This window comes from Cetorhinus maximus, chromosome 11, assembly GCF_964194155.1.
Source record: "Cetorhinus maximus chromosome 11, sCetMax3.hap1.1, whole genome shotgun sequence".
Classification (NCBI taxonomy): Eukaryota; Metazoa; Chordata; class Chondrichthyes; order Lamniformes; family Cetorhinidae; genus Cetorhinus; species Cetorhinus maximus.
Window position 1 is genome coordinate 119,608,615 of NC_135889.1, and position 14,775 is coordinate 119,623,389.

Genomic DNA, 14,775 nt, shown 5'->3' on the forward strand with positions numbered 1-14,775 from the left:
AGTTTAAATCAATAACTATTTTTAAAACACATTAAATACCTGAAATTGTGTAGAACCTGACCCAGAGATTCTTTGCTTGTACAAAGACATTTAACACTCTTAGAGTCAAAACCACATTAAAATTAATATTTTAACTGAATAGCCTCATTAATTCCTGAATTATGTTGACTTTTGATGGGAGAATTTACCAATTTATGAAGTTATGACAAAGCCCCTTGAGGACCCACTGATGGGCATTAACCAAGCTCTGGAAGTATCAAGTTGTGATGCTCCAGACATCAGGATTGTGCGACTTGATGAATCCTTCATTTCTGTATGTTTATATGTTTATATGTTCAACAAGGGGAGGTGGTGGTGTAGTGTTATTGTCACTGGACTTGTAATCCAGAGACCCAGGGTAATGCCCTGAGGGCTGGGATTTAAATCCTGCCATGGCAGATGGTGGAATTTGAATTCAATAAAAATCTGAGATTAAAAGTCTGGTGATGGTCATGATACCATTGTTGATTTTTTTTTGTTGTTGTTAAAAAACCCATCTGGTTCACTAGTGCCCTTTAAGGAAGGAAATTTGTCGTCCTTACCTGGTCTGGTCTGGCCTACACATGACTCCAGATACACAACAATGTGGTTGACTCTTAAAATGCCTTCTGAAGAGGCCTAGCGAGTCACTCAGATATAACAAATCTCAAAAAAGGGATGAAACCGGACAGACCACCCGGCATCGACCTAGGCACCTCAGCCCTGTCGACCCTGCAAAGTCCTCCTTACTAACATCTGGGTGTTAGTGCCAAAATTGGGAGAGCTGTCTCACAGACTAGTCAAGCAACAGCCTGACATAGTCATCCTCACGGAATCATACCTTACAGATTATGTCCCAGACACCACCATCACCATCCCTGGGTATGTCCTGTCCCACCGGCAGGACAGACCCAGTAGAGGTTGCGGCACAGTGGTATACAGGCAGGAGGGAGTTGCCCTGGGAGTCCTCAACATTGACTCTGGATCCCATGAAGCCTCATAGCATCAGGTCAAACATGGGCAAGGAAACCTCCTGCTGACTACCACGTACCTCATCTGATGAATCAGTGCTCCTCCATGTTGAACACCACTTGGAGGAAGCACTGAAGGTGGCAAGGGTGCAGAATGTAGTCTGGGTGGAGGACTTCAGTGTCCATCACCAAGAGTGGCTCGGAAGCACCACTGGGACATAGCTGCTAGACTGGGTCTGTGGCAGGTGGTGAGGGAACCAACAAGGGGGAAAAACATATTTGACTTCATCCTCACCAACTTGCCTGCTGCAGATACATCTGCGCATGACAATGTTGGTAGGAGTGACCACCGCACAGTCATTGTGGAGATGAAGTCCCGTCTTCACATTGAGGATACCCTCCATTGTGTTGTGTGGCACTACCACCATGCTAAATAGGATAGATTTTGAACAGATCTAGCAACTCAAGACTGGGCATCCATGAGGCGCTGTGGGCCATCAGCAGCAGCAGAATTGTACTCAAACACAATCTGTAACCTCATGGCCAGCATATCCCCCATTCTACCATTACCATCAATCCAGTGGATCAATAAAGAGTGAATGAGGGCATGCCAGGAGCTGCACCAGGCATACCTAAAAATGAGGGGTCAACCTAGTGAAGCTATTACATAGGAGTACTTGCGTGCCAAACAGCATAAGCAGCAAGTGTTAGACAGAGCTAAGCAATCCCACAACCAATGGATCAGATCTAAGTTCTGCACTCCTGTCACATCCAGTCATGAATGGTGGTGGACAATTAAAAAACTCACTGGAGGAGGAGGCTCCACAAATATCCCTATCCTCAATGATGGAGGAGCTCAGCGCATCAGTGCAAAAGATAAGGCTACATTTGCTACAATCTTCAGCCAGAAGTGCCGAGTGGATGATCCATCTTGGCCTCCTCCGGAGGTCCCCAGCATCACAGATGCCAGTCTTCAGCCAATTCAATTCACTCCACATGATATCAAGAAAGGGCTGAAGGACTGGATACTGCAAAGGCAAAGGCCCTGACAATATTCCAGCAATAGTACTGAAGACTTGTGCTCCAGAACTTGCCGTGCCCCTAGCCAAGTTGCTCCAGTACAGCTACAATACTGGTATCCACCCAGCTATGTAGAAAATTGCCCAGGTATGTGCTGTTCACAAAAAGCTGGACAAATCCAACCAGCCAATTACCGCCCCATCAGTCTACTCTCCATCATCAGTAAAGTAATGGAAGGGGTCACCAACAGTGCTATCAAGCAGAACTTGCTCACTGACACCCAGTTTGGGTTCCGCCAGGGCCATTCAGCTCCTGACCTCATTACAGCCTTAGTTCAAGCATGGGCAAAAGAGCTGGACTCCCAAGGTGAGGTGAGAGTGACTGCCCTTGACATCAAGGCCGCATTTGACAAAGTGTGGCATTAAGGAGCCCGAGCAAAACTGGAGTCAATGGGAATCGGGGGGAGAACTCTCCACTGGTTGGATTCATACCTAACACAAAGGAAGATGGTTGTGGTTGTTGGAGGTTGGTCATCTCAGCCCCGCAGGAGTTCTTCAGGGTCATGTCCTCGACCCAACCATCTTCAGCTGCTTCATCAATGATCTTCTTTCCATCATAAGGTCAGAAGTGGGGATGTTCGCTGATGATTGCACAATGTTTCGCACCATTTGCAACTCCTCAGATACTGAAGCAATCCATGTCTAAATGCAGCAAGACCTGGACAATATCCAGGCTTGGGCTGCCAAATGTCAAGTAATATTCACACCACACAAGTGTCAGGCAATGACCATCTCCAACAAGAGAGAATCCAACCATTGCCCCTTGATGTTCAATGGCATTACCATCACTGAATCCACCACTATCAACATCCTGGGGGTTACGATTGACCAGAAACTGAACTGGAATAGCCATATAAATACTGTGGCTACAAGAGCAGGTCAGAGGCTAGGAATCCTGCGATGAGTAACTTACCTCCTGACTCCCCAAAACCTGTCCATCATCTACAAGGCACAAGTTAGGAGTGCGATGGAATACTCCTCACTTGCCTGGATGAGTGCAGCTCCCACAATACTCAAGAAGCTTGACACTGTCCAGGACAAAGCAGCCCGCTTTATTGGCACCACATCCACAAACATTCACTCCCTCCACCACCGACGCACAGTAGCAGCAGTGTGTACCACCTACAAGATGCACTGCACAAATTCACCAAGGCTCCTTCGACAGCACCTACCAAACTCATGACCACTACCACCTAGAAGCACAAGGGCAGCAGATACATGGGAACACCAACACCTGCAAGTTCCCCTCCAAGTCACTCACCATCCTGACTTGGAAATATATCACCGTTCCTTCATTGCTGCTGGGTCAAAATCCTGGAACTCCCTCCCTAACAGCACTGTGGGTGTACCTACACCACATAGACTGCAGCGGTTCAAGAAGGCGGCTCACCACCACCTTCACAAGGGCAATTGGGGATGGGCAACAAAAATGCTGGCCCAGCCAGCGAAGCCCACATCCCATGAATGAATATATATATATATATATATATATATACATACATATATATATATATATATATATATATATATATATAAAAAAAAAAAGTTTTTTATTCTTTCATGGGATGTGGGCTAGGCCAGCATTAATGGCACATCTCTAATTGCCCTTGAGATGGTGGTGGTGAGTCACCGTCTTGAGCTACTAGTGGTGTACCACAGGGATCTGTGCTGCGTCTCCTATTGTTCGTCATTCATGTAAGCAACATAGATGACTATGTGGGGGGTAGGATTAGTAAGTTTGCGGATGATGCAAAGATTGGCCGGGTGGTTAACAGTGAGGCTGAGTGTCTTGGGCTACAGGAAGATATAGATGGGATGGTCAAATGGGCAGATAAGTGGCAGATGGAATTTAACCCTGAAAAGTGTGAGGTGATACACTTTGGAAGGAGTAATTTGACAAAGAAGTATTCAATGAACGGCATGACACTAGGAAGTTCTGAGGAACAAAGGGACCTTGGCGTGTGTGTCCATAGATCTCTGAAGGCGGAGGGGCATGTTAGTGGGATAGTGAAAAAGGCATATGGGACACTTGCCTTTATCAATCGAGGCATAGATTACGAAAGTAGGAGGTCATGTTGGAGTTGTATAGAATCTTGGTGAGGCCACAGCTGGAGTACTGTGTGCAGTTCTGGTCACCACATTATAGGAAGGATGTGATTGCACTGGAGGGGGTGCAGAGGAGATTCACCAGGATGTTGCCTGGGATGAAACATTTAAGTTATGAAGAGAGGTTGGATAGACTTGGGTTGTTTTCGTTGGAGCAGAAAAGACTGAGGGATGATCTGATCGAGGTGCACAAGATAATGAGGGGCATGGACAGGGTGGATAGGGAGCAGCTGTTCCCCTTAGTTGAAAGGTCAGTCACGAGGGGACACAAGTTCAAGGTGAGGGGCAGGAGGTTTAGGGTGGATGTGAGGAAAAACATTTTTACCCAGAGGGTGGTGACGGTCTGGAATGCGCTGCCTGGGAGGGTGGTGGAGGCGGGTTGCCTCACATCCTTTAAAAAGTACCTGGATGAGCACTTGGCACGTCATAAAATTCAAGGCTATGGGCCAAGTGCTGGTAAATGGGGTTAGGTAGGTAGGTCAGGTGTTTCTCACGTGTCGGTGCAGACTCAATGGGCCGAAGAGCCTCTTCTGCACTGTGTGATTCTGTGATTCTGTGATACTGCAGTCCATGTAATGTAGGTACACCCACAGTCCTGTTAGGGAGTGAGTTCCATATTTTTTAACCCCGTGACAATGAAAGAACAGTGATATATTTCCAAGTCAGGATGGTGAGTGGCTTGGAGAGAACTTGCAGGTGGTGTTCCCATGTATCTGCTGCCCTTGTCCTCCTAGGTGGTAGAGGTTGTGGGTTTGGAAGGTGTTGTTGAAGGAGCCTTGTTGCAGTGCATCTTGTAGATGGTACACACTGCTGCTACTGTGTGCTGGTGGTGGAGGGAATGAATGTTTAAGGTGGTGGATGGGGTATTGTTCAAGCAGGCTGCTTTGTCCTGGATGGTGTTGAGTTTCTTCAGTGTTGTTGGAGCTGCACTGATCTAGGCAACTGGACACCACACTCCTAACTTGTACCTCATAGATGGTGGACAGGCTTTAGGGAGTCAGGAGTTGAGTTAGTCACCACAGGATTGCCAGCATGGTCATAGGAAATAGACAGGCAGGAAATGCCAGTTGATTTATCAAACCTTCCCCTTGCCCTGGTGGTTGAAGCTTCACGTTGGACATCTCTTCGTTCCCTGTGGCCCTCACCCTCCATCTCACCTCCCACCTCCGGCTGAGTGATCCCCGGGAGATGAAAAATAAAAGGAAAACCCAACGCCAATAAGGGAAAAAAGACAATTAACCATAGAACCATAGAAATGTTATGACTCAGAAATAAGCCATTCAGCCCATCATGTCTGTGCAGGCCAAAAAAGAGTAAAAAAAGAAACTAGCCGCTCATTTTCAATCCCACTTTCCCGCACCTGGTCCATAGCCTCACTGGTTACAGCGCTTCAGGTGCAGATCCAGGTTCCTTTTAAATGAGTTGAGCGTTTCAGCCTCAACCATCAACTTAGGCCGTGAATTCCAGACACCCACCACCCTCTGGGTGAAAAAGTTTTTCCTCATGACCCCTCTAACCCTTCTACCAATCACCTTAAATCTGTGCCCCCTGGTAATTGACCCCTCAGTAAGGGGAAACAGATATTCCCTGTCTACCCTATCTAGGCCCCTCATAGGTTTGTACACCTCAATTAGGTCACCCCCTCAGCCTCCTCTTTTCTAAGGAAAGTGACCCCAGCCTATCCAATCTTTCTTCATAGCTGCAATTTTCAAGCCCTGGCAACATTCTTGTAAATCTCCTCTGCACTCTCTCCAGAACATTTATGTCCTTCCTGTAATGTGGCAACCAGAACTGTACACATTACTCTGCAAAATCCCTCTACTACACTCTGAAGTGATCAAAACCTGTCCAGAACATTTCACGAGCAAAGTGTAATCTATGAAGACACTTAACTTCTCTACAATATTGATCTTTACCCTTCTCAAGAATAGGACATCTCCGTTATCAAGCCCAATATCCAGGGTTTCCAACTGTAATTAAAGGTATTCCCAGAGATTTCATCACATGATTTCCCCCCACACTCCAGCCATTGGTTGGCCAACACATCCATCCTTGTGATGCACTGCCTCCCTACACCAATTGGAAAGCAAAAAGACTCGCTACCCATTTGAATTACACTTGACTGTCAGTCAAACAACCACTTCCCCCCCAATTTCAATATCTTTACATCTATGTAGAGAAATGTTCAAAGAAAAATGACAAAAAAAAAAGTGTCTTTTTTAATGTCCTGGTGATTATTCTCCAGAGTGCACAGCAGTGTCCTGTAGATTGATCTTCAATTCCTGGAGACTCTATGTCAATCCTGGAGGGGTGGCAACCCTAATAATACCTTCCCCTGCCACCACACCCCCTATGATTGCTCTCAGCTTCACTCTTAGATTTTTCAACACCATCATGGGATATCCATGTTCCCCATTTACTTCCCCCAATGTACAGTTAGCCACCGCCAAGTTTATCTGCAGCTCAGGCCTTTCGGAGCATCTTGAAGTTTGACTGTTTGAGGCATCAGAGAAAGGCAGGGCAGCATGGGCAGAGGTCCAGTTTGGGATTTAGTGTTGACATTGAAGGCAGTTTAATCTGACACTGTTTCTTTCCTGACAGGACTGGAACCTGATGCTGACATCTACATGAATTTTATGAAAGTCCACCAGTGCTATGATGCAATCCCAACCAGCTCCAAACTTGTTGTGTTTGATATAACTTTGCAGGTGAGGGAAGGGATAAGACAGTGTTTTTTTTTATATTCTTTCATGGGATGTGGGCCAGCATTTATTGCCCTTGTCCAGAGGGCATTTAAGAGTCAACCACATTGCTGTGGCCCTGGAGTCACATGTAGGCCAGACCAGGTAAGGGGGGCAGATTTCCTTCCCTAAAGGATATTAGTGAACCAGATGGGCTTTTACAACAATCAGCAATGGTTTCACGATCATCATCAGACTTTTAATTCCAGACTTTTTATTGAATTCAAGTTCCACCATCTGCCATGGTGGGATTCAACCCCAGGTCCCCAGAGCATTACCCCGGGTCTCTAGGATACTAGTCCAATGACAATACCACTCTGCCACCACCTCCCAGAGGAAATATTAGCAAAGAGCATGGCTTACACAGAATTTATAGCAAGGGCCATTCAGCCCAACTGATCTGCTCTGGTGTTTATACTACAAGCAATCCTCCTCTCATCCAATTTCATCTCACCCCATCAACATAACCTTCTATTCCTGTCTCCCTCATGTAATTCCATTAAATGCATCTTTGCTATTCGCCTCAACTACTCCCTGTGGTAACATGCTTCCCATTCTCACCACTCTCTGGGTAAAGAAGTTTCTCCTGAATTCCCTGTCGGAGTTATTTGTGGCTATTTTGCTTTTATGGCAACTGGTTTTGGTCTTCCCCACAAGTGGAAATGTTTTCTTCACGTCTACCCTATCAATGTGGACTTAGAAGAGGAGGTTCCAAATATCCTACACGGACAGAAAGACTAATGAAGAAGCACTGGAAATAGCTGGAGAAAAGAGGAAATGAGTGTATAACATCAAAGAGAGGAAGATACAATACTTTAGTCACAACATGAAAGCAGACAATAGACAGAGACAGTTTTATTTAATTTATTCTATCACTGGATGTGGGCTTCGCTGGCTGGGCCAGCACTTATTGCCCATCCCCAATTGCCTCAGAGAAGGTGGTGGTGAGCTGCCTTCTTGAACCGCTGCAGTCCATGTGGTGTAGGTACACCCACAGTGCTGTTAGGGAGGGAGTTCCAGGAATTTGACCTAGTGACAGTGAAGGAACGACGATATATTTCTAAGATAAGATGAGATAGCTTGGAGGAGAGCTTGCGGGTGGTGGTGTTCTCATGTATCTGCTGCCCTTGTCCTTCTAGGTGGTAGAGATCGCGGATTTAGAAGGTGCTGTCTAAGGAGCCTTGGTGAATTGCTGCGGTGCATCTTGTAGATGGCACACACTCTGCTACTGTGAGTTGGGGGTGGAGGGAGTGAACGTTTATGGTGGTGGATGGGGTGCCAATCAAGCAGGTTGCTTTGTCTTGGATGGTGTCAAGCTTCTTGAGTGGTGTGGGAGCTGCACTCATCCGGACAAGTGGAGTGTATTCCATCACACTCCTGACTTGTGCCTTGTAGATGGGTGACAGACTTTGGGGTGTCAGAAGGTGAGTTACTCGCCACAGAATTCCCAGCCTCTGACCTGATCTTGTAGCCACAGTGGTGGCTGGTCCAGTTCAGTTTCTGATCAATGGTCACCCCCTGGATGTTGATTGTGGAGGATTCAGCAATGGTAAGGCCATTGAATGCCAGGGGAAGATGGTTAGATTCTCAAGTTACCAGAGGCAAAGAATGATGGAAAATGAGGCAGAGGGAAGCAAAGGAGAAAATGGATGATGGATATAATGGACCGGATACAGTTGGCTTTGTGGAATGTATAAGGGCAGCGCAGGACAGACAGATGTGGAGATCCATGGCAGTCACCATGAAGGAGAGGGCACCAATGAGTGAGTGAATGAACCCTATCAAACCCTATCATAATTTTAAAGAGCTCTGTCAGGTCACCCCTCGGCCTTCTCTTTTCAAATGAAAAAGGCCACAGCCTGTTCAATGTTTCACGTGCGATAGAACTTCACAGTTTTGGCTATTATTCTAGTAAATCATTTTTGCATCTTCTCCAGTACCTCTAGGCGCTTTGCCTAATATGACACCGGGACTGTTCACGCTAACTCTAAGCATGATCTAACCAAGTTTAACGTAACCTCTCTGCTTTTCACTTTGATCCCTTTGGAAATGAGTCCCAGCTGCTTTGTTTACTTTTTGTATGTGGCCGTGTTAAGCTCCTTTGTTACTTTTAGTCATTGTTGTATCTGTAGCCCCAGATCCCTCTGTTCTCCAACCCCACATGGACACTTATTTTCCAAGGGGTTGGTGGCTTTTTTATTCTTCTTACCAAAATGCACTTCCTCAAAATTCTCTCTGCTGAGGTCCATCTGGCAATTACGCGCTATTAATGGAGATTGGGCGTTGGTCCTGGTTCTAGGCAACAGTGAGACATAACCTTCGGGGGTGGGGGGTGGTGGGCAGGGTGGTGGGTGGGGGTGGGTGAGGGGAAAAAGTCCAGGACATGAGAAAAGTTGCTTTCTTGTTTGTGCGCAGGTGAAGAAAGCGTTCTTGGCAATGGTGGCAAACGGAGTGAGAGCAGCCCCACTCTGGAACAGTAAGGAGCAGTGCTTTGTAGGTGAGTTTTAAACCTGTACATCTATAAATGTGACAGGAACAGAGCCATGTTTGTGAGATTTGATTGTTGGTAAGAATTGATCGACAACATCCAACTTGCATTTCTATAGCCCCTTTCATGACCTCAAGATGTCCCAAAGCATTTTGCAGGCAATGCACTGCTTTTGAAATGTATTCATTGTTGTAATCTAGGAAACACAGCAGCCAATTTGCGCACAGCAAGATCCCACAAACAGCAAAGTGATAATGGACAGATAACCTATTTCAGTGACGCTGGTTGTGGGATAAATATTGATCAAGACACTGGGACAACTCACCTGTTCTCCTTCAAAGTAGTGGCTATGGGATCTTTTGCATCCACCTGAGGGGGTAGACAGGGCCTTGGTTTAATGTCTCATTCAGAATATGGCACCTCTGACAATGCAGCACTCCCTCAGCACTGCACTCAAGCATCAGCCTAGATTGTTGTGCTCACTGTCTCTGGAGTGGGACTCAGAATCCACAAACCTTCTAACTCAGAGACAAGGCCCTCACTGAACCACACCACAATGAGCTAACTTACCAAGTCTCAAAAACATCCCTACATGTTTCAAGTGCAATAAATCATTGTGTAATGCAGTTTGCATTAGTTTGATTATTAAACATCCTACAGACGGCACCTCCTCAGGCCTGCAGAATGGCAGCTTAGATCATGTGCTCAGTTCTCTGGGGTAGGTCTCGAACCCACAAACTATTGAGATAAGGGTGCTGCCCACCACAGCAACCTGACACTACAGCACAGAGATGAAGGATGACACTTTCCTCTTTTGTGTGGCTCTTTAGTGTGCCAGTCAGTGTATTTAAAGACCGAAATGAGGATGGGGGGTGGGAGGTGGGGGTGCATGGTGGGGAGGTGGCACGGATTAGGATTGAACACCCTTAGTCAGTTTATTACAGTGACACTGGGCCAGGTTGCCTGTGTCCTCCTTTTGCCTGACATTGCTGAGAATGACACTCTCCTGTATATCCTCCAGAGTCCCTGCTTTACAGGCAGAATCTCCTGTACAGACAATGATCAGGATCAGTGTATATAGTTACTGAATATTTCAAATTCTATTCGGGTATTGGGGGATTTTTTTTACCAGTCTGACAAGGTTGGCATTGAGCAGTTCAGTCTGTTCAGTGGTAGTAGGGAAGAGGAAGACCATCTCTCTCTCTCTCTCTCTCTCTTGCCCTGTTGATGCTAATGATGACCCACGGCCCTCTTTGTAACTGCTGCTCTTTCTGCTCTCCCCAGGCATGCTGACAATTACCGATTTCATCAACATCTTGCACAGATATTACACTTCTCCAATGGTAAGAGAGAGCCTCAGATAATTTTAGTGCTTTTCTTTGACCGAGGATTAGCATTTCTAGTGTTGAACAGAGGCTAGAAGGGGTCGTAGTCAATGGCACCTGCCACCATGTGTCTTCCTAAAGACTACAGCTTGGGCATTTGGATTGGATTCCCTTTGTTAAGCATCATAGGTAAGGAAGGAGCGAGGGAGGCCCTTGTGGTGCAGTGGATAGTCACCCTACCTCTGGGCTAGAAGGTCCAGGACTTGATGGCCACGGAAGATGCATTCATAACGTGGCCAAACAGGTCAATTATCAGCTTGTAAATCCTTCCAATACACCTGATGGCAGGCAGTAAGAGCAGGAAAGTTTCCTGGTGAGCCATACTGGAGAAGGCAACAGTAAACCGCTTTGCCAAGCATCATCATGGACCAACCCAATGGAAGCCCATGGTCACAATGGCATCTTAGGGCATGGTACCTGAAGAGAGAAAGATGTGAGGAGCAGAGAGAAAAGTCACTTCTACAACATACTGTCGGATGCATTTAATGTCAACAAATTGCATTTACATAGCAGTTTTAACAGGTTAAAAGAGAACAAAGTGCTTTGCAATAGTGTAAACAGACAGTAACTGTGTCAAACAAGGAGATATTAGACCAGGTGATCAAAAACTTGATCAAAGCAGTAGGCTTTAAGGAGTCCTTTACAGGTCAAGAGAGAGGTGGAGAGGGGGAGAGGTTTTAGGAGGATATTCCAGAGTTTAGTGTCCAGGCAGCTGAAGGGAAGATTTGGCTGCCAATGGTAGAGTAATTACAATTGGGGATGCTCCAGAGGCCAGAATTGGAGGACAGCAGGGACCTCGGAGGATTGTAGAGCTGCAGGATGCTACAGAGAGAAGGGGGAGGGGTACAAGGCCATGGAGGGATTTAAGGTTACAACCGGTGTGGGGAATATTGCTGTTAGCCTGTGGTACCTTTGTGCAAAGCTGCTGTTACTTTTTTAACTGATCGGGGTTAATATTTGATTCCAAATGTTCTCTTTCAGGTACAAATCTATGAATTGGAGCAACATAGGATTGAGACTTGGCGAGGTGAGGGGGGACAGTTGTGGTTAATTTCATTCAGTATTGGATTGTGTGTGCGTGTGTGTGCACGTGTGTGTGTGCGTGTGCACCCGTGTGTGTGCGCATGTGTGTGTGTGTGAGAGAAAGTGTGTGTGAGAATGTGAATAAGTGTGAGAGTGTGGTCTGAGTGTGTGTGTGCATGTATGTGTGTGTGTGTGTGTGTGAGAGAGAGAAAGAGAGTGTGACAGAGTGTGAGAGTGAGTGAGTGTAAGTGTGTGTGCATGTGAGAGTGAATGTGAGTGTGTGTAAGTGAGAGAGTGTGAGTGTGTGTGCATATGTGTGTGTGAGAGAGACATTGTTTGACAGAGTGAGAGTGAGAGAATGTGAGTGAGTGTGAGAAAGTGAGAGTGAGTGAGTGTGAGAGTGAGTGTGTGTGTGTGTGTGAGTGAGTGTGTGTGTGTGCACGCGTGCGCGTGAATGTACGTGAGTGTGAGTGTGTGTGAGTGTGTGTTTGAATGAGTGAATGCATGTGTGAGTGAGAGTACATGTACGTAAATGTGAATATGGTGTGGGTGAATGTGTGTAAGCAGTGTAAGTGAATGTGTGTGTGTGAGTGTAAGTATGAGTGTGAATATATGTTCGTGTGTGAGCGAATGTGAATGTGTGAGCGAGACAGTGTGAGTGTGTGTATTTGTGTTTTAATGGTTTATTTTAGTATAGATTAATTTTTCCTCATAGAAGTTGCTTGGATACATATTTCTTGAGTGTTTATTCTCTATCGAGCCCAGCTTCAAAATCCTCTCTGTTCACTCGTTCCAGTGATGCTGCTCCAACTCCATCACTAATGTTTTGCTAGTGGTCATGTTCTAGTGATTAAAACACTTTTCCTTATCTAACAGAGGGCTGCATGAGACCATGGCAGGAGCTGGACTAGAATATCTAACAAAATCACTAATTGTGGACTGGCGACTTACGTTAATGGAACATTTACTGGCCCTGCCTGGGTGGTACAGTTGTGTGAGATAAGCAGATTCACACAGGGTTGTACTTTTGGTCATTTATTTATCATCGTACTAAAACCAGTTACCACTGAGATGTCCAAATTATTAAAGCAATCATTTCTGTTTATATGAAGGCTTGGACACTCCCCGAAGCTCTTTCCAGCCTATGAAGTGCAGTCTCTGTTGTTAAGTAGGAAGAATGGCAACCAATTTGGCACAGCAAGCTCCCACAAACAGCAAGAAGATACATGACCAGTGATCTGATTTGGTGATGTTGAATTAGAGAAAACAATTGGCCAAGAGAACTCCCGTTCTTCACTTTGTGTAGAGCCAAAGGATCTTTTACATCCACCTGAGAGGGAAGACAGGGCCTTGGTTTAATGTCTCATCTGAAAGATGGCACCTCTGACAGTGCAACACCGGGAGTGCAGTCCAGGCATTCTGACTCAGGCACTGAGCAGGCACCAAATAGAACTCACTGTCCCAGTAAGGTTATACCCCCGCACTTGCCAAAATGCAGTGAAGTTGGGTTGCAAGCTGGTGGTTGGCACTAGAAAAGGTTGTAAGTCATAATCATAGGGTTATATAACATCACAGAAGGTGGTCATTTGGCCCACCTAGTCCCTGCTGGTTCTCTATAGAGCAACCCAGTCAGCCCCACTCACCCACTCAACTTTTTTTAACTGAGAAACCCAGATGAATGTTGATGATCCAAAGATCAAGGCAGCACAAGCCTAAACAGTAGCAGAGAAGATGATGTAAAATCCTGATTTAGCAGGTTGTAACTTGTCAAACTTGTACTTTGAAAACTTTAAAATTATCAGAGGAAATATAGTTGAGTAAAATAAGGCGATCAGCAAAAGAACCAGAGGTGAGATGAGAAAACATTTTTTTTACGCGGCAAGTTGTTGTGATCTGGGACTCGCTGCCTGAAAGAGCAGTGGAAACAGATTCAACAGGAACCTTCAACAAGGATAAATGCTTGAAGATAAAATATTTACAGGGTTATAGGGTAAGAGCAGGGGTGTGGGGTTAATTGGATAGCTCCACTAAAGAGTTGGCACAAGCACAATGGGCCAAATGGCCTCCTTCTGTTCTGTATCATTCAATGACTCTCTGAAAATTAGGAATTCTGCAGTGTTGAAGTCCTGGGAAAACATGAGTTGCAGTTGGAAATAACAATGAACGTTTGTTGCACTCCAGGGAGGAAGAACAGCATGTTAATAGGCAAATTAGGAATTTGGCAAGAACAAGAATTTGGTGGGAAGCACTATACAACATTTAGTGGTACACTGAGTGTTTCAGGCAACAATTTATAATATTGGAATGATTGAAGCTATCAGTAAAACATTGGTGTTTGCCCTTTCTGAACACTCTTAGACAAAACATCTACTTTTAGATGTAATTTCCACTATTGGGCAGCATTTGGTGAACAACCCTGAGTGCACTAATAGCTACACCAACAACCAATTTAAGGTAATTAGTTGATCTCGTAACATGGCTCATTTACTCTTGCTAGAAGTGACAAACATTCATACACGGGGACTCGTTCTCTGCAACCAAGAGAAAAACATTCAAACGTTCTGCCTTTTTTGATTAACCCGGGAGCTTGGGGAGCCTATTGCCCCTTGTTGCTTTCTCCATGGCAACGCCTCGGCAAATCAGGGTCGAATTGCCAATCAGCCTTTTCTCCTGGGAATGCATAAGTAATGCAGTGGGTTTGGGAGGATATGGCATGGAAACCCACCAACAACCTCCAACAACCAGAACCACTCTCCTTTGTGCTCGGTATGACTCCAACCAGTGGACCATTTCCCCCCTGTTTTCCATTGACTCCAGTTTTGCTGGGGCTCCTTGAAGCCACACTCAGTTAAATGCTATCTTGATGTCAAGGGCAGTCACTCTCACGTCAGCTCTTGAGTTCAGCTCTTTTGTCCATGTTTGGACCAAGGCTGTAATGAGGTCAGGAATCCAGACAAAATCCAA

At 45.7% G+C, this 14,775-nt stretch overlaps 1 protein-coding gene across 3 annotated transcripts in view; it reads left to right on the forward strand.

Annotated features, from left to right (window-relative positions):
• LOC144686864 (5'-AMP-activated protein kinase subunit gamma-1-like) overlaps positions 1-14,775 on the forward strand; it is a 44,082-nt gene that overhangs the window by 5,740 nt on the left and 23,567 nt on the right. For all 3 annotated transcript variants that reach the window (XM_078552656.1, XM_078552659.1, XM_078552658.1), the window contains exons 3-6: positions 6,776-6,882; positions 9,331-9,412; positions 10,688-10,746; positions 11,770-11,815. In XM_078552656.1, the coding sequence (XP_078408782.1) occupies positions 6,776-6,882; positions 9,331-9,412; positions 10,688-10,746; positions 11,770-11,815 (294 nt within the window). The remainder of the gene's footprint in view (positions 1-6,775; positions 6,883-9,330; positions 9,413-10,687; positions 10,747-11,769; positions 11,816-14,775) is intronic.